Source organism: Coregonus clupeaformis, chromosome 13, assembly GCF_020615455.1.
Source record: "Coregonus clupeaformis isolate EN_2021a chromosome 13, ASM2061545v1, whole genome shotgun sequence".
NCBI lineage: Eukaryota > Metazoa > Chordata > Actinopteri > Salmoniformes > Salmonidae > Coregonus > Coregonus clupeaformis.
The window spans coordinates 37,034,783-37,053,480 of NC_059204.1; the positions used below are offsets into that span (position 1 = coordinate 37,034,783).

Here is an 18,698-nt window from a genome sequence, read left to right on the forward strand (position 1 = left end):
AAATTCATCTCCATTACTAACCCACAGAGGTGTGATGCAACCCAGAAACCTCACAGCGAGGGCCTCAGCGTATGTTTTTTTTTGGTCTCAAGTAATTTCTCAGCCAGCATATTTTTTAGTCAGACCACAACATCCCTCTCTATGCTAATACACAAAGATAGCAGCTTTCAGTGGCTAGCATGATAACTGGTGAGAGCTGAAATGTACAGAGACGCTGACACAGAAGACAGAATCATTAGTAATGACTAGATACAGTGCCTTCAGAAAATATTCACACCCCTAGACTTTTCTGGTACCGGTTCCGACAGACATTTCCGCTTATAAATCGATCTGTGGACACCGTAGATATACAGTGCCTTCAGAAAGTATTTGCACCCCTTGACTTTTTCCACATTTTGTTGTGTTACAGCCTGAATTTCAAATTGATTTAATTGAGATTTTGGGTCACTGGCCTAAACACAATACCCCATAACGTCAAAGTGGAATTATGTTTTTCAAAATTTTGACAAATGAATTAAAAATGAAAAGCTGAAATGTCTTTAGTCAATAAGTATGCAACCCCTCTGTTATGGCAAGCCTAAATAAGTTCAGGAGTAAAAACGTGCTTAAAAAGTACCATAATGAGTTGCATGGACTCACTCTTTGTGCAGTAATAGTGTTCAACATGATTTTTTTATGACTACCTCATCTCTGTACCCCACACATACAATTATCTGTAAGCTCCCTCAGTCGAGCAGTGAATTTCAAAAACAGATTCAACCACGCCTTGCAAAGAAAGGTACCTATTGGTTAAAAAAAAAGCAGACATTGAATATCCCTTTGAGCATGGTGAAGTTATTCATTACACTTTGGATAGTGAGCCAGAGGAAGGAAACCGCTCAGGAATTTCATCATGACTCAAATGGTGACTTTAAAAAAAGAGTTTAATGGCTGTGATAGGAGAAAACTGAGGATGGATCAACAACATTGTAGTTACTCCAAAATACTAAACTAATTGACAGATAGAAAAGAAGAAAGCCTGTACAGAATAAAAAATATTCCAAAACAACGATCCTGTATGCAACAAGGCGCTAAAGTAATACTGCAAAACATGTGTCAAAGCAATTGTTATTGGATTTGCCTCAAACATACAGTCGCTTGCGAAAGTATTCACCCCCCTTGGCATTTTATTTTATTTTGTTGCCTTACAACCAGGAATTAAAATTGATTTTTGTATCATTTGATTTAAACAACATGCCTACCACTTTGAAGATGCAAAATAAAAAAACTTGTGAAACAAACAAGAAATAAGACAAAAAAACAGAAAACTGGAGCGTGCATAACTATTCACCCCCCCAAAGTCAATACTTTGTAGAGCCACCTTTTGCAGCAATTACAGCTGCAAGTCTCTTGGGGTATGTCTCTATAAGCTTGGCACATCTAGCCACTGGGATGTTTGCCCATTCTTCAAGGCAAAACTGCTCCAGCTCCTTCAAGTTGGATGGGTTCTGCTGGTGTACAGCAATCTTTAAGTCATACCACAGATTCTCAATTGGATTGAGGTCTGGGCTTTGACTAGGCCATTCCAAGACATTTAAATGTTTCCCCTTAAACCACTCGAGTGTTGCTTTAGCAGTATGCTTAGGGTCATTGTCCTGCTGGAAGGTGAACCTCCGTCCCAGTCTGAAACCTGTTTTAGCACCATCCATCATTCCTTCAATTCTGACCAGTTTCCCAGTCCCTGCCGATGAAAAACATCCCCACAGCCTGATGCTGCCACCCACCATGCTTCACTGTGGGGATAGTGTTCTCGGGGTGATGAGAGGTGTTGGGTTTGCGCCAGACATAGTGTTATCCTTGATGGCCAAAAAGCTCACTTTTTGTCTCAACTGACCAGAGTACCTTCTTCCATATGTTTGGGGAGTCTCCCACATGCCTTTTGGCGAACACCAAACGTGTTTGCTTATTTTTTTCTTTAAGCAATGGCTTTTTTTCTGGCCACTCTTCCGTAAAGCCCAGCTCTGTGGAGTGTACGGCTTAAAGTGGTCCTATGGACAGATACTCCAATCTCCGCTGTGGAGCTTTGCAGCTCCTTCAGGGTTATCTTTGGTCTCTTTGTTGCCTCTCTGATTAATGCCCTCCTTGCCTGGTCCGTGAGTTTTGGTGGGCGGCCCTTTCTTGGCAGGTTTGTTGTGGTGCCATATTCTTTCAATTTTTTAATAATGGATTTAATGGTGCTCCGTAGGATGTTCAAAGTTTTGAATATTGTTTTATAACCCAACCCTGATCTGTACTTCTCCACAACGTTGTCCCTGACCTGTTTGGAGAGCTCCTTGGTCTTCATGGTGCCGCTTGCTTGGTGGTGCCCCTTGCTTAGTGGTGTTGCAGACTCTGGGGCCTTTCAGAACAGGTGTATATATACACTGAGATCATGTGACACAGATTGCACACAGGTGGACTTTATTTAACTAATTATGTGACTTCTGAAAGTAATTGGTTGCACCAGATCTTATTTAGGGGCTTCATAGCAAAGGGGGTGAATACATATGCACGCACCACTTTTTCCAAAAGCTTGAGGTTCCAAGAGCTTGAAGCATGTTATTTTTTTCATTTCACGTCACCAATTTGGACTATTTTGTGTATGTCCATTACATGAAATCCAAATAAAAATCTAATTTAAATTACAGGTTGTAATGCAACAAAATAGGAAAAACGCCAAGGGGTATGATTACTTTTGCAAGGCACTGTACAACACATTACTGAGTACTACTCTCCATAGTTTCAAGCATATTGGTGGCTGCATCATGTTATGGGTATGCTTGTAATCGTTAAGGACTGGGGAGTTTTTCAGGATTATAAGAAACGGAATGGAGCTAAGCACAGGCAAAAAACCTGGTTCAGTCTGCTTTCCACCAGACACTGGGAGATGGATTCACCTTTTAGCAGGACAATAACCTAAAACACAAGGCCAAATCTACACTGGAGTTGCTTACCAAGAACACAGTGAATGTTCCTGAGTGGCCGAGTTAAAGTTTTGACTTAGCTTGAAGACTTTCTAAAAGAATAATGGGCAATTGTTGCACAATCCAGGTGTGGAAAGCTCTTAGACTCACAGCTGTAATCGCTGCCAAAGGTGGTTCGATACTCTACAAAAATATAAATGCAAAATGTAAAGTGGTGGTCCCATGTTTCATGAGCTGAAATAAAAGATCCCAGACATTTTCCATAAGCACAAAAATCTTATTTCTCTCAAATGTTGTGCACAAATTTGTTTACATCCCTGTTAGTGCGCATTTCTCCTTTGCCAAGATACAGTGGGGAAAAAAAGTATTTAGTCAGCCACCAATTGTGCAAGTTCTCCCACTTAAAAAGATGAGAGAGGCCTGTAATTTTCATCATAGGTACACGTCAACTATGACAGACAAAATGAGAAAAAAAATCCAGAAAATGACATTGTAGGATTTTTTATGAATTTATTTGCAAATTATGGTGGAAAATAAGTATTTGGTCAATAACAAAAATGTCTCAATACTTTGTTATATACCCTTTGTTGGCAATGACACAGGTCAAACGTTTTCTGTAAGTCTTCACAAGGTTTTCACACACTGTTGCTGGTATTTTGGCCCATTCCTCCATACAGATCTCCTCTAGAGCAGTGATGTTTTGGGGCTGTCGCTGGGCAACACGGACTTTCAACTCCCTCCAAAGATTTTCTATGGGGTTGAGATCTGGAGACTGGCTAGGCCACTCCAGGACCTTGAAATGCTTCTTACGAAGCCACTCCTTCGTTGCCCGGGTGGTGTGTTTGGGATCATTGTCATGCTGAAAGACCCAGCCACGTTTCATCTTCAATGCCCTTGCTGATGGAAGGAGGTTTTCACTCAAAATCTCACGATACTTGGCCCCATTAATTCTTTCCTTTACATGGATCAGTCGTCCTGGTCCCTTTGCAGAAAAACAGCCCCAAAGCATGATGTTTCCACCCCCATGCTTCACAGTAGGTATGGTGTTCTTTGGATGCAACTCAGCATTCTTTGTCCTCCAAACACGACGAGTTGAGATTTTACCAAAAAGTTCTATTTTAGTTTCATCTGACATTCTCCCAATCCTCTTCTGGATCATCCAAATGCACTCTAGCAAACTTCAGACGGGCCTGGACATGTACTGGCTTAAGCAGGGGGACACGCCTGGCACTGCAGGATTTGAGTCCCTGGCGGCGTAGTGTGTTACTGATGGTAGGCTTTGTTACTTTGGTCCCAGCTCTCTGCAGGTCATTCACTAGGTCCCCCCGTGTGGTTCTGGGATTTTTGCTCACCGTTCTTGTGATCATTTTGACCCCACGGGGTGAGATCTTGCGTGGAGCCCCAGATCGAGGGAGATTATCAGTGGTCTTGTATGTCTTCCATTTCCTAATAATTGCTCCCACAGTTGATTTCTTCAAACCAAGCTGCTTACCTATTGCAGATTCAGTCTTCCCAGCCTGGTGCAGGTCTACAATTTTGTTTCTGGTGTCCTTTGACAGCTCTTTGGTCTTGGCCATAGTGGAGTTTGGAGTGTGACTGTTTGAGGTTGTGGACAGGTGTATTTTATACTGATAACAAGTTCAAACAGGTGCCATTAATACAGGTAACGAGTGGAGGACAGAGGAGCCTCTCAAAGAAGAAGTTACAGGTCTGTGAGAGCCAGAAATCTTGCTTGTTTGTAGGTGACCAAATACTTATTTTCCACCATAATTTGCAAATAAATTCATTAAAAATCCTACAATGTGATTTTCTCAATTTGTCTGTCATAGTTGACGTGTACCTATGATGAAAACTACAGGCCTCTCTCATCTTTTTAAGTGGGAGAACTTGCACAATTGGTGGCTGACTAAATACTTTTTTCCCCCACTGTAATCCCTCCACGTGACAAGTGTGGCATACAGTGAGGGAAAAAAGTATTTGATCCCCTGCTGATTTTGTACGTTTTCCCACTGACAAAGACATAATCAGTCTATAATTTTAATGGTAGGTTTATTTGAACAGTGAGAGACAGAATAACAACAAAGAAATCCAGAAAAACGCATGTCAAAAATGCTATAAATTGATATGCATTTTAATGAGGGAAATAAGTATTTGACCCCTCTCCATCCACGACCCATTTTCAATGCCCTGGCTGAGGGAAGGAGGTTCTCACCCAAGATTTGACGGTACATGGCCCCGTCCATCGTCCCTTTGATGCGGGGAAGTTGTCCTGTCCCCTTAGCAGAAAAACACCCCCAAAGCATAATGTTTCCACCTCCATGTTAGACGGTGGGGATGGTGTTCTTGGGGTCATAGGCAGCATTCCTCCTCCTCCAAACACGACGAGTTGAGTTGATGCCAAAGAGCTCCATTTTGGTCTCATCTGACCACAACACTTTCACCCAGTTCTCCTCTGAATCATTCAGATGTTCATTGGCAATCTTCAGACGGCCCTGTATATGTGCTTTCTTGAGTAGGGGGACCTTGCGGAGGCTGCAGGATTTCAGTTCTTCATGGCGTAATGTGTTACCAATTGTTTTATTGGTGACTATGGTCCCAGCTGCCTTGAGATCATTGACAAGATCCTCCCGTGTAGTTCTGGGCTGATTCCTCACCGACATACACATACACCAAGACTTTCTGCACAAACTGTCAGAAACCGTCTCAGGGAAGCTCATCTGCGTGCTCGTCGTCCTCGCCAGGGTCTTGACTTGACTGCAGCTGGGCGTCGTAACCAACTTCAGTGGGAAAATGCTCTACTTCGATGGCCAGTGGCATGCTGGAGAAGTGTGCTCTTCCCGGATGAATCCCGGTTTCAACTGTACCGGGCAGATGGCAGACAGAGTGTATGGCGTCGTGTGGGCGAGCGGTTTGTTGATGTCAACGTTGTGAACAGAGTGCCCCATGGTGGTGGTGGGGTTACGGTATGGACAGGCATAAGCTACGGACAACGAACACAATAGCATTTTATCGGTACACAATTCCTGGAAAATGAAAATGTCTCAGTTCTTCCATGGCCTGCATACTCACCAGACATGTCACTCACTGAGCATGTTTGGGATGCAACTTCGCACAGCCATTGAAGCGGAGTGGGACAACATTCCACAGGCCACAATCAACAGCCTGATCAACTCTATGCGAAGGAGATGTGTCGCACTGCATAAGGCAAATGGTGGTCACACCAGATACTGACTGGTTTTCTGATCCATGCCCCTACCTTTTTTTTGTGACCAACAGATGGATATCTTTATTCCCAGTCATGTGAAATCCATAGATTCGGGCCAAATGTATTTATTTAAATTGACTGGATTTCTTATATTAACTGTAACTCAGTAAAATCTTAGAAATTGTTGCATGTTGCATTTATAATTTTGTTCAGTGTACAAAGTATTGACCAGGGGTGTGAATATTTATGTAAATGAGATATTTCTGTATTGAATTTTCAATAAATGTGCAAACATTTCTGAAACATATTTTCACTTTGTCATTATGGGGTATTGTGTGTAGATGGGTGTGAAAACAAATCTATTTAATCCATTTTGAACTCAAGGGGTATGAATACTTTCTGAAGGCACTGTAAGGGATAACACACTTTCATAATTTCTGATAGGATTAGGGCAGGGTTCCCCAACTGGTGGCCTGCAGAAGACATAATAGACTGTAAAAACACCAGGAAATCAGCTCCAAGTGATTTTAATTTAAGAAATCTGTTCCCAAGTATTCCCACGCATAATAGAGAGACAAATGTAAGCAAGGTTTGAAATTATTATGTTTTAGTCAAACATTATATCTGTTTGGGCTTCTTGCAGTCTACAAATTATTTGTAATTAAGTTCCGGCCCCAAAACCATCCGCTCCAGAAGAAAATCAGCCCATGGCTGAATGTAGTTGATGATCCCTAGCATAGGGTGTCCCTGTCCAGTGTCTATAAAATCCTAAACAGTGAGTCCACTGAATCATTCAGCCATTTCCCAGTGCATGAATCAGCAGTAGCATTAAGCCAATAACAGACACTGCATGGGCTCAGTAACATTCAATATACCACCCGGTACTCTTACCCTGCACCTAAGAAACTGCCGTCCTATGTACATAGTCATTGAACACTGGTCACTTTAATAATGTGTAAATACTGTTTTACCCACTTGTCATGGCTCATCACTACTGCTGTACGCACCTTTTCTATTCATATACTGTCTATACACACCATTTTTATTGATATTTCTTAATTTCTTATTTTTATGTTTTGGATTTGTGTGCATTGTTTTGCTAGGTGTTACTGCACTGTTCGAGCTTGAAACACAAGCATTTCGCTGCAACTGCGATAACATCTGCAAATATGTGTACGCGACCAATACAATTTGATTTGATTTTGATTTGAAATACTGGTTGATACATGGGCTACCACCCATACTGAGAGGAGAAAGAGACCCCCACCTGTCCCAGACTACCCCAGATCTTAGCCTGGATAGAGGGGTACATCTGCTTCTCATTGATGGTCATGGTGATGAGCTTGTCCAGGATGGCGGTGACGCGCTGGCGCTTGGCGTCGTCGTTGTGCTTACAGAATCTCACCAGGTTGAGTAGCCAGGGGGTCATGTACTCCAGACACAGGTGCTTCAACTCAATACCTACACACATCAGAGAGGGATGTTACAGTGTGTGTGTGTGAGTGAGTGAGTGTTTGTGCGTTTGGCGTATGTGTGTGGAGGGCGGGAACAAGGATACTGACTAGATTTGCTGAAGCCAGAGATACACTCTTCCAGGAACTCCAGGGTGAGGTGTGGTTCGTTGGCGGCCAGTGTCTTGCTGATGGACACTATGAAGAGGGTGTTGTTTGCAGGGATACACAGGCCTGATGTCTCCAGCAGCTGGCCTTCTATCTTCAGGTTGAAGGTGCAGGTTAAGGCACAGAGCAGGTTGTAGGCCGCCGATCTGCAAACAGCACAGACAGAGAGGGAAGGAGAGAAAAAAAAAAAAAGAAGGTAAATCAGTAAGATGTATAATTCAAACATCCCAAAGAAGCCTAACTGTCAGCTCTCATAGTCCCACCAAAATCTATACTAATCACGTATTACTATTTTCCTCAGCTGTGTGTCTGACCTGAGGCTGGGGTCAGAGCTGCCCAGGTTGAGCAGGGCGATGTTGAGCAGGGTGCCCGGCACATCTTTGGGCCTGATCTTGGTGTGTTGGGGGATGGAGTCAGGCTGGGACAGCTCCCAGCGCGTCCTGATGTGGATGATGGACTGGACGATGGCCTCACACTCCTGGTGCATGAACGTGAGCGGCGTGCCCTGGTTGGCAATGGTCAGCGTGAACTGGTTCTCGTCCACCAGGCAGATCTCCTCTATCTCTGAGGCATAGTAGATGTCGTTGAGGAAGACCGACTGACCCAGGACCCGGGTACGCTCTGCAGACGTCACCTGGACCGCCGTGGAGCCCACCTGCGGACAACAGACACACAGAGACAGGTCATTGAGACGGAGTCACTATACTAGCTGGCCTACAAAATGTTAACGTCATTAAAAAACGTCTGGTTTAGTGGTTGACCCTTCCGACTTCAGACCACATATACCTCCGTGGGACAAGCATTGAATTTGTCTCAGACATTCCTGTCATTCCTGTCTGTGCCCCTACTTACTTCAAATTACTTCCCACAGCCCAAAAAGTATGTAGGAATCATATAACATTATAAATCTACTGACTCCCTCATGTCCTGACCTTGATGGAGACCTTGGTGTCCTTGTGGGCCAGTTTGAGGGCGTTGTGGAACACCTTGAGGTCTTCCTCCAGGGCTAGCGTGGCCGCAGGGAGCTTTTGCTGGTCAGGCTCCACGTGTTCCGCAAGCCGCGCTGGGGAGTCAATGAACAGCAGCTTCTTGCTCCCCTTCAGGCCCGTCAGCAGCCTCTCGTGGTACTTGGTGTACTCCCTCACCCACGTGTTGCAGTTGTAGATGTAGATGGCCGCCACATTCTCGTAGGCAAAGCCCGGGAACACCACAAACCACTTGGACAGGAAGTCGGTCTTGAAGCGGTTGCTGGGTCCGGCGTGGGTCAGGTCCACCACAATCTCATAGGGCTTGGCATAGTAGGGCTTCAAGGTCAGCAGCACGTGGTAGATGAGAAGGTCACCGTTGATCTGGCCCGTCTTGAATCTGGGAGGGTGAAGAGGGAGAGGCAAAGGGGGACGTCACAGAAGCATTTTAAGTTGTCATTGTAATTTAAATAGGGTGTAGGGGACAGGAAATGTGTGTGTCATGCCAACCTGATTGCGTCACAGTTCAACACTTGACTCGGTTGGAAAATGACACAGTGTGAATTGGGCTAACAAGCAGACATGGGCTCTCAAATCCTAAAAAAGTTATACAGCTGCACCATTGAGAGCATCTTGACTGGTTGCATCACTGCTTGGTACGACAACAGCACCGCCCTTGATCGCATGGCGCTACAGAGGGTGGTGCGGACTGCCCAGTACATCAGTACTGCCCTGCAATCCAGGACCTCTATCAGGCGGTGTGAAAGGAAGGCCCGGAAAATCGATAGAGACTCCAGCCACCCAAGCCATAGACTGTTCTCTCTGCTTCCAGACAGCGTGGTACCAGTGCATCAAGTCTGACACCAACAGGCTCCTGAAAAGCTTCTATCCCCAAGCAATAAGACAGCTAAATAGCTAACTAAATGGCTACACAGACTCTACACACACTAACAGGACTCTACACACACATTTCCCTGCACATTGTAAATACTGTATGGTATTGGAACTGACTGTGTATTTTGCTTCTTATTTCTTGTGTGTTTGTGTTCTACCTTATGCTATTTGTAGTGCTACATTGATGTTGATTACTGGATTGTTGGGTTTGGAGCTTGCAAGAAAGGCATTTCACTGTACTTGAGCACGTGACATAACTTGGAACTTGATAGTCTGCAAACACAGAAATTAGAAACAGGAAGGAGGAATGGCTAACGTACAGTAAAATACAGCTTTCAATGAAGTGTTTGGTTAATAACAACAACCACACAGAATTATCAAATAATTCAATTAATCTGACTATGCAAGACATTCATTAGTTGAATAACGCCTACTTACAGTAGCATTAGTAATAATAACAAACACTTCTTGTCTCCAAGACAACACAGCATGTTTCCACTTCCTCTCAACAGCCCACCTGTTGTATGGTGTTAACCACAGTGCTTACCCTCTGGCTTCTGCATGACCAAGCTAAACATCATACACAAACTGAAATACGGGTAACTTCCAAAATAAAGGAAACACCAACATAAAGAGTCTTAATAGGGCGTTAGGCCACCATGGGCCAGAACAGCTTCAATGCACCTTGGCATAGATTCTACAAGTGTCTGGAACTCTATTGGAGGGATGTGATGCCATTCTTCCATGAGAAATTCCATCATTTGGTGTTTTGTTGATGGTGGTTGAAAACACCAGAATCTCCTATAAGTGTTCAATTGGGTTGAGATCTGGGTTGAGTGCTTACCCTCTGGCTTCTGCATGACCAAGCTAAACATCACACATGAACTGAAATACGGGTAATTTCCAAAATAAAGGAAACACAAAAATAAAGAGTGTTAATAGGGCGTTGGGCCACCATGGGCCAGAACAGCTTCAATGCACCTTGGCATAGATTCTACAAGTGTCTGGAACTCTATTGGAGGGATGTGACGCCATTCTTCCATGAGAAATTCCATCATTTGGTGTTTTGTTGATGGTGGTTGAAAACGCCAGAATCTCCTATAAGTGTTCAATTGGGTTGAGATCTGGTGACTACGATGGCCATGGCATATGGTTTACATCATTTTCATGCTCATCAAACCATTCAGTGGCCACTCATGACCTGTGGATGGGGGCATTGTCATCCTATGTAGCCAAAATAATGGCCTGCCCAGCATTTGTATACATGACCCTAAGCATGATGGGGTGTTAATTGCTTAATTAAATCAGGAACCACACCTGTGTGGATTAACCTGCTTTCAATATACACTGCTAAAAAAAATAAAGGGAACACTAAAATAACACATCCTAGATCTGAATGAATGAAATAATCTTATTAAATACTTTTTTCTTTACATAGTTGAATGTGCTGACAACAAAATCACACAAAAATTATCAATGGAAATCAAATTTATCAACCCATGGATGTCTGGATTTGGAGTCACCCTCAAAATTAAAGTGGAAAACCACACTACAGGCTGATCCAACTTTGATGTAATGTCCTTAAAACAAGTCAAAATGAGGCTCAGTAGTGTGTGTGGCCTCCACGTGCCTGTATGACCTCCCTACAACGCCTGGGCATGCTCCTGATGAGGTGGCGGATGGTCTCCTGAGGGATCTCCTCCCAGACCTGGACTAAAACATCCGCCAACTCCTGGACAGTCTGTGGTGCAACGTGGCGTTGGTGGATGGAGCGAGACATGATGTCCCAGATGTGCTCAATTGGATTCAGGTCTGGGGAACGGGCGGGCCAGTCCATAGCATCAATGCCTTCCTCTTGCAGGAACTGCTGACACACTCCAGCCACATGAGGTCTAGCATTGTCTTGCATTAGGAGGAACCCAGGGCCAACCGCACCAGCATATGGTCTCACAAGGGGTCTGAGGATCTCATCTCGGTCCCTAATGGCAGTCAGGCTACCTCTGGCGAGCACATGGAGGGCTGTGCGGCCCCCCAAAGAAATGCCACCCCACACCATGACTGACCCACCGCCAAACCGGTCATGCCGGAGGATGTTGCAGGCAGCAGAATGTTCTCCACGGCTTCTCCAGACTCTGTCACATGTGCTCAGTGTGAACCTGCTTTCATCTGTGAAGAGCACAGGGCGCCAGTGGCGAATTTGACAATCTTGGTGTTCTCTGGCAAATGCCAAACGTCCTGCACGGTGTTGGGCTGTAAGCACAACCCCCACCTGTGGACGTCGGGCCCTCATACCACCCTCATGGAGTCTGTTTCTGACCGTTTGAGCAGACACATGCACATTTGTGGCCTGCTGGAGGTCATTTTGCAGGGCTCTGGCAGTGCTCCTCCTGCTCCTCCTTGCACAAAGGCGGAGGTTGCAGTCCTGCTGCTGGGTTGTTGCCCTCCTACGGCCTCCTCCACGTCTCCTGATGTACTGGCCTGTCTCCTGGTAGCGCCTCCATGCTCTGGACACTACACTGACAGACACAGCAAACCTTCTTGCCACAGCTCGCATTGATGTGCCATCCTGGATGAGCTGCACTACCTGAGCCACTTGTGTGGGTTGTAGACTCCGTCTCATGCTACCACTAGAGTGAAAGCACCGCCAGCATTCAAAAGTGACCAAAACATCAGCCATGAAGCATAGGAACTGAGAAGTGGTCTGTGGTCACCAACTGCAAAACCACTCCTTTATTGGGGGTGTCTTGCTAATTGCCTATAATTTCCACCTGTTGTCTATTCCATTTGCACAGTGTACTTTGTATCTCTCATTTACTCAAGTGTTTCCATTATTTTGGCAGTTACCATTAGCTTCAAATAAAGCAGCAAAGGAGAAGTGAGAGAGGTACAGGAAACATATCATTACTGTACGAGCGTACTGAAGGCTTGAACCTCTTTTTCTCAGACATTTCTCTTTTATAAAATTGCTCACACATAAGGCAGAGTTGTTTTACAATCTTGCCTGGATTCTCCCGTATTACGAAGTACCACACACAAACTGGTCAACTCCATCAAGGTAAGTGACATCAACATATTTAAGAACAGAAAAAAAGTTTGGAAATAGTCATAAAAAAATAAAATAAACTTCTATAGTCTATTATTTTGAGAACCTAACCATAAGGAAATCCAATAGTGAGATTTTGTCCATCATTCCCAGAATTTATAGGTTACGGTCTATATTGACCCGGATCGCTTGAATTCAATTTCTGGGAGATCAAAATTGCACAATATCAGTACATAAAAAATTGTTTTTTTATACTTACTGAGAGTTACCAGTCAACCTCACTCTGATCTCTTTTCTCCCTCTTTTCTCAGAAATATGAATGGCTCCCGGGTCCGCGTCTTGCTGTACAGTGTAGTACTAATGGGAATAGCAGTATCTGCTAATGAAGGATCTGGGGCTAACCTTGACACAACCAGAGGAACATCTGGAACTACAGGTTTAACCAAAGCAGACAAGTCAATAAATCAAACCTCAACCAAAGATTTTCAATCAGAATCAACAATGCCAGCTACACTCTACACCAGCGCAACATCTGGAACCAACAGCCCAGTAAACACCAAAACACCATCCAGAGCCTACACCAAGCCTAGTGGCCAACCTCTAACTGTAGCCCAATGCACTCCTTGCCCCAACTGTCTGTTTGAGAAGAAAAAGTTCACCATCCTGCTGATAGTGACAGGTTGCCTGTTGGTCCTGTGTACCATCCTGCTGGTCTCCACTGTGGTGCTGTTATGCCAGGTCCACCACCTGAAGCGCCAGCCATGTAGCAGCACCATGAGCAGCCACCCCACCCGCAGCAACGTAGACCTGGTGAGTGGTGCTGGGTACCTGGGCACTGGCCAGAGGACCAAGGAGAGGCCTGGCTCTGAGCCCAGTGAGACAAGCCAGATGATGGCAGAGCTCAGACAGACGCAGGAGGGGGAGATGGGCAAGGAAGAGGAGCCAGAGAAGGAAGACAAGGTGCAAGGGAAAGATGAGACGGCGAAGGACACACCCAAGAAGGAAGAGAAGGAGGCAGCCACGGCTAACGGCACATCAGGAAGTGCTGAAAATGGAGCGGCAGAAGCAGCAGGAGCTGCAACCCCCAGCCAGGAGAGCCCAGTCACCACCACCACCACCACCAAGCAGCCTGCAGAGCCCTCTGACCCCGCAGCCACAACAGCCTCTCCTTCCTCCCAGGCCTCCAGTGATGTGGTTGTGGGGTGAGGGCGCACTCATGGTGACCTTCTCAGACCGCATACTGATTGGTACAGCACAGTTTTATTCAACAGCTTCTATTGGCATGCCCTAATGAGACTATCTGCTTTTGCTCTGACAGGTGTTTGCTTAGACAACAAGAGTGATTTTTCAATACCACAGTAGCTTTATACACTATGCTTGCATTCTCATTCGAAACTTGGGAAATAATTACTATTATGATAATGTAATACAAATCAATGTACCAGAAGAAGTTGACTGTAATGAGAATGTTTAATATTTAAAACAAAAAGTAGTGTTAGTTAAAATGTATAGCCATCCTCAGTGTCACTGATCAGTGGAATGACTCCTATTTTGTCTAGTGGTTATATCACAGCTTGCTTGTTGTCACATTTCCCTCACTTCTCCTTTTTTAGACATTCTAAATGCAATAGAAATGCTGCTGATATTACAAAAGCAGAACCAACCCACCACCAGCACTGACCTGTAGTATCAGGTCAAGTAAAGAGACTAAATTTAAAGGATTTTAAGCAACAAAGCTCTTCCAGAAACACTCTCACAATGTATTACTACAATTCAATATCACTTCCTTGGTCTTTTCTCTACAGTAAGGAAGAGTTTCAACATTTCTACTGTAGCGCCATCTGTCCTTCTGTCTACAAACCTTTGCATACAACAATAAATAATTAGGACACCTTGTCAAGTGCTTCCTGAGTGCTTCTTCCCTGCTACAGAGAGTGTATCTGAGAGACCGCTAATTGTGTATGAGTGTTTGTGTGAGAGTGTGCATGTGGATCCATTACAGAGAGTGTGAGGCTGGGCATTAGTAAGCAGAGTGAGTCCGTCTCTCTGCTGGGCACTACCACTGGGCTCTGAAAGAATGCCCTGTTTTCACTGACCAGTGAGGGAAAAAAACACAAAGAAGCACAAAACCACATTCTAAACGTCCGCACCACCACGGATCCCTGCTTTGTGTTGCCAACCTCTTTCTGAAATATTTATTCAGCTACTTATGGCTGACAACATGATGAATGCGTGGATTTATTGCATGTCAAGCCTAAATGGGTTGTCTGTGAGGAGGACATAATACTGACTACCAACAACAACTTCAATCCAAATGCAAAGGTTATCCCATTACTGCAATATGTGTAGGGGGGGAATGGACTTCAAATTGGGTGCATAACTATTATAGCAAAAAATCTATGTGAAGAACATCGTTGTACCACAACAAAATCAATTCACTTCCATGGTGCAGTGAGTCAATGGAACTGTAGTGATAGTGCTAGCTAAATACAGAGAAATGGAAAGAGGAAGGTGTGGGTAGAGAGAGTGAGAGAGAAAGAGAGACAGGAAGATATTTATTTGAATGAGTGAAAGGATCGTGATTATGAAACATTGGAGTCAGCAGCCCCCATCTCCTCAGTCATCAATAGCTATGAGCCGCTCCGCATCTCTCTACTCCTCTCCTACACCCCTCCCCCCTCTCCTCCCCTCCCCTCCCCCCAACACACACACTCACACTCTTCCCTGCACAGAGCCGGCAGTGGCTTCTCAAGCAATAGGAGCGTACACCGTTTCATGCTTCCTGCATCACTGAACCTAAAGGATAGAAGAGCCAGACACTCCTAACGGTCCATCCTCCAGAGAAGAACGAGGGATGAAGGACAGAACAGCCTAAGAAGGTAAGAAGTGAAAAGTAAGAGAGTGTTAAAAACAGTGAATTAGCGAAAACCGGTCAAACCCAGGAAAAAACTCAGCATTGCAGCAGCCACTCCAGTGTTTCAGGAGACAAAGGCAGGAGATCAGCCTGGGCTGGGGACCACAGAGGAGAGGAGAGACTGGAATGCAAAGATGAGGAAAAGGTGAGTGTCTCTACTCTCTCTCACACACACCGATGGAATCAAATAAAAAACAAGAAAGCAGCAATGCACATACACACACATAAAACCATACATACATGACTGTGGTGCTACAGTAACTGAATCTCTGCACTGTTCACTGTACATCATCTCTGACTCTCTGGCTTGCTGTGGGACTGGCCAGTGTCTCAGTCCTCTCCATAGTCATTTATAAAAACCATCTATTCAGCCTGTTCTAGTAGGAACAACTCCCTGCTCAATAGCTGACACTCACTAACTGGGCTATATATATATATATATATCGAACAGGCTAATTAACATCAGTGAAATGGGACAGCAGGGAATTCACACCTCAAGTGATCTACAACCATCTTCTAAAAGGTATCCCCTACATACTAATAAACAAAGCCAATCAGAACATCCTCTTCAAAACAAACTAAAGCCATTGTAGTCAAAGCATGACAATGCCCACTAGTCTGTTGCTAGGGAGGATGGGGGAACTCCCTTCCTAAATAAATAGGTCCCAGATTGAAGGCGTTAAAGACAAACGTTTAAACCATACTCACATACTGTGTTGCATGCATGAGCATGCTGGAGAAGGCATATCTGCAGCACTGTGACTGACTGAGTGCATCTCTACACACGCTGCCTGATAACTATACCTGCATAATTATGGAGGTCACACTCACACATGTTCAGGTGTGTTTGTACAGTGCATGTACTGCGGCCATGTGCCAGCTATTAGGGAGCCTCCATGGGAGAGAGAGAGGGGCTGTTACAGGGCTGAGCAGAATGGGAGAATGAGATCTGAACTGTAGTCTCTAGTCTGTTCAGCAGCCTCTACTCCACTACTGGTGCAGTCTGCCTCTCATTCATTCACACTGCTAGTTCTTGGTCTACTCCCTATGTGGACTATAAGGTTTTACTACTAGATGCTGCTGCTTTGAGATGTAGCCTAGCTAATAAAGTGGGCTTGCCATCATGTTTCTAACCCATTCCTTCTGTGTTTCAAGGCGTGTGCTACTGATGCCCCTCAGTGGCCCTTCCCACTTTGTGGCCGTGCTATGGCTGTTGATGCTGCTGGGTCTTCAGGCCTTGGCTGTCTGTCCCCACATGTGTACCTGTAACCGTAGCCACAGGGAGGTGGACTGTTCCTGGAAGGGCCTGAGGACACTGCCCCTGGGCCTGCAGCACAACCTGCACTCCCTCAACCTGTCTCACAACCGCATCCACGACCTGGACGGCCAGCTGAGTACCTTCGCCCACCTCCGCACCCTGGATCTGTCCCACAACAGGCTGGTCCGCCTGCCCACCGCCCTGCCAAAGGCCCTGTGGGAGCTCCATGTTGCAGCCAACCACATCCAACTGCTGGACAAGAATGACACAGCCTACCAGTGGAACTTGCGAGTCCTAGACCTCTCCAACAACAAGCTGGAGCGGGCCGTGTTCATCAACAACACCCTGACCAGCCTACGCCTGCTCAACTTCAGCCACAACCACTTCTGGACCGTGCCCACCAACATGCCCGCTAGCCTGGAGACCGTGGACCTGTCCCACAACTCCCTGGTGCTGATGTTGCCTGGCACTCTGAACCGGCTGTCCAGGCTGACCACCTTCTACCTGCACTCCAACCGCTTCTCCTCTGTGGGCCCCAGGGCCTTCAGCCAGCTGGGCAGCCTGAAGCTCCTCTCCCTGGGGGACAACCCCTGGCCCTGTGAGCACCAGACCAACATCACCCACCTGCTGGCCTGGCTCCAGCACACTTCCACCCGCGTGCTGGGCTGCCCCTGCCACACTCACCCCGTCTGTGGAGAGCACCACCCGGCCAGGACTGGAGGGTGGCACTTTGCCTCCTACACTCAACCTCCCCTTGCTGCTGGTACTCAGGATGAGCTGAGCCACCCTCCTCCCCCAGAGGCCCTCACCAGGTGGCCTTGGTACCTGTCAGAGTCTGCCCTGCTCAACACACAGCTCCACACCAGGAGAGCCCAAGGACACCCCAGTGGACCAGAGAACCACAACCTCTTCACAGACCACTACCCGTTCACCTCAACCCCTCTGGCCATTTCCATCCTGCCCACTGAGAGGACCCACACTGACAGCAGCATGTCAACCACAGACAACCACTTCATAACAGACACAACATTTACTACTGACAGCCTCTACACCACAGACATAGCCTTCACCACTGACAACCCCTCTACCATCACAAGGAGAACGGCCACCCTCCGCACCAGGAGTGTCAAGAGGGCCAACCAGGGTGGCTCCCCGGTCCGCAACACCAGCCCAGCCCCCAGGTCTACACTCCCACTAGTACTGAACCTGTGGCTCCTCCTGACTCTCACCCTGTATGTTCTCTGAAAGTGAAAGGAAATGTCTGGAGTTGGAGTTAATGTCCTTGTCACTCTATTGGACATACAACTGCACAAACACACACAAATGAGTATCATTAAACCAACATTCTGTTTTCCATTTTGAATACTGTGTCATACACTTACTACCTCTCAAACGGACTCTTTACTGCATTATTTAATCAATAACATATGACATGCACACAGGTAGCATCCATGTAGACACTATGTACATTTAACACTAGCAGTCTACCACTGTATACATCATTATTGGGATGTTGAAAAAATGCTTTAGTACTCACCATCTATCTGCATAACTCTGTTTTCATCATTAACTTTTAATAGTTTCTTAATGGCTCTTCCTTCACCTCTGAGATGTGTTTGCCTGTTTCTTGACTATTAAACAGAGTTCTTTCCAAACATTCTAGAGGCTATGACCTTGATTCAGCAGCAGGTGGCACCATACTGTACCTTTGTTTCTATTGGCACCACAGTGGGCTACATCACTACAAATACAGATGAGTGTATGTGAGAGAATGTCTATGGGCTGTAGATGGGTGGATCTCAGGTAGAGACAGCGTTGTGAATTTCACTACATACAGTGCCTTCAGAAAGTATTCATA

At 45.6% G+C, this 18,698-nt stretch overlaps 3 protein-coding genes across 3 annotated transcripts in view; 2 read left to right on the top strand and 1 right to left on the bottom strand.

The window, feature by feature from the left end:
* Positions 1-18,698, bottom strand: part of LOC121579914 (neurofibromin-like) — a 90,089-nt gene that overhangs the window by 25,944 nt on the left and 45,447 nt on the right. The window contains exons 36-39 of the mRNA XM_041894891.1: positions 8,699-9,131; positions 8,081-8,421; positions 7,710-7,912; positions 7,415-7,608 (exon numbers count right to left, since the gene is read on the bottom strand). Coding sequence (XP_041750825.1) covers positions 7,415-7,608; positions 7,710-7,912; positions 8,081-8,421; positions 8,699-9,131 — 1,171 coding nt within the window. The remainder of the gene's footprint in view (positions 1-7,414; positions 7,609-7,709; positions 7,913-8,080; positions 8,422-8,698; positions 9,132-18,698) is intronic.
* On the top strand, positions 12,522-14,564 carry LOC121579913. The gene is made up of 2 exons (XM_041894890.1): positions 12,522-12,680; positions 12,980-14,564. The coding sequence occupies exon 2, from the start codon at positions 12,984-12,986 to the stop codon at positions 13,872-13,874; it is 891 nt and encodes a 296-aa protein (XP_041750824.1). The 5' UTR covers positions 12,522-12,680; positions 12,980-12,983; the 3' UTR covers positions 13,875-14,564.
* On the top strand, positions 15,402-18,489 carry LOC121579912 (oligodendrocyte-myelin glycoprotein). Its single transcript, XM_041894889.1, has 2 exons — positions 15,402-15,727; positions 16,738-18,489. Exons 1-2 carry the CDS (start codon positions 15,717-15,719, stop codon positions 18,083-18,085), a joined length of 1,359 nt encoding a protein of 452 aa, XP_041750823.1. The 5' UTR covers positions 15,402-15,716; the 3' UTR covers positions 18,086-18,489.

Coding starts and splice junctions, on each gene's coding strand:
- LOC121579913 (XM_041894890.1), top strand. CDS start 12,984: ATGAATGGCTCCCGGGTCCGCGTCTTGCTGTACAGTGTAGTACTAATG.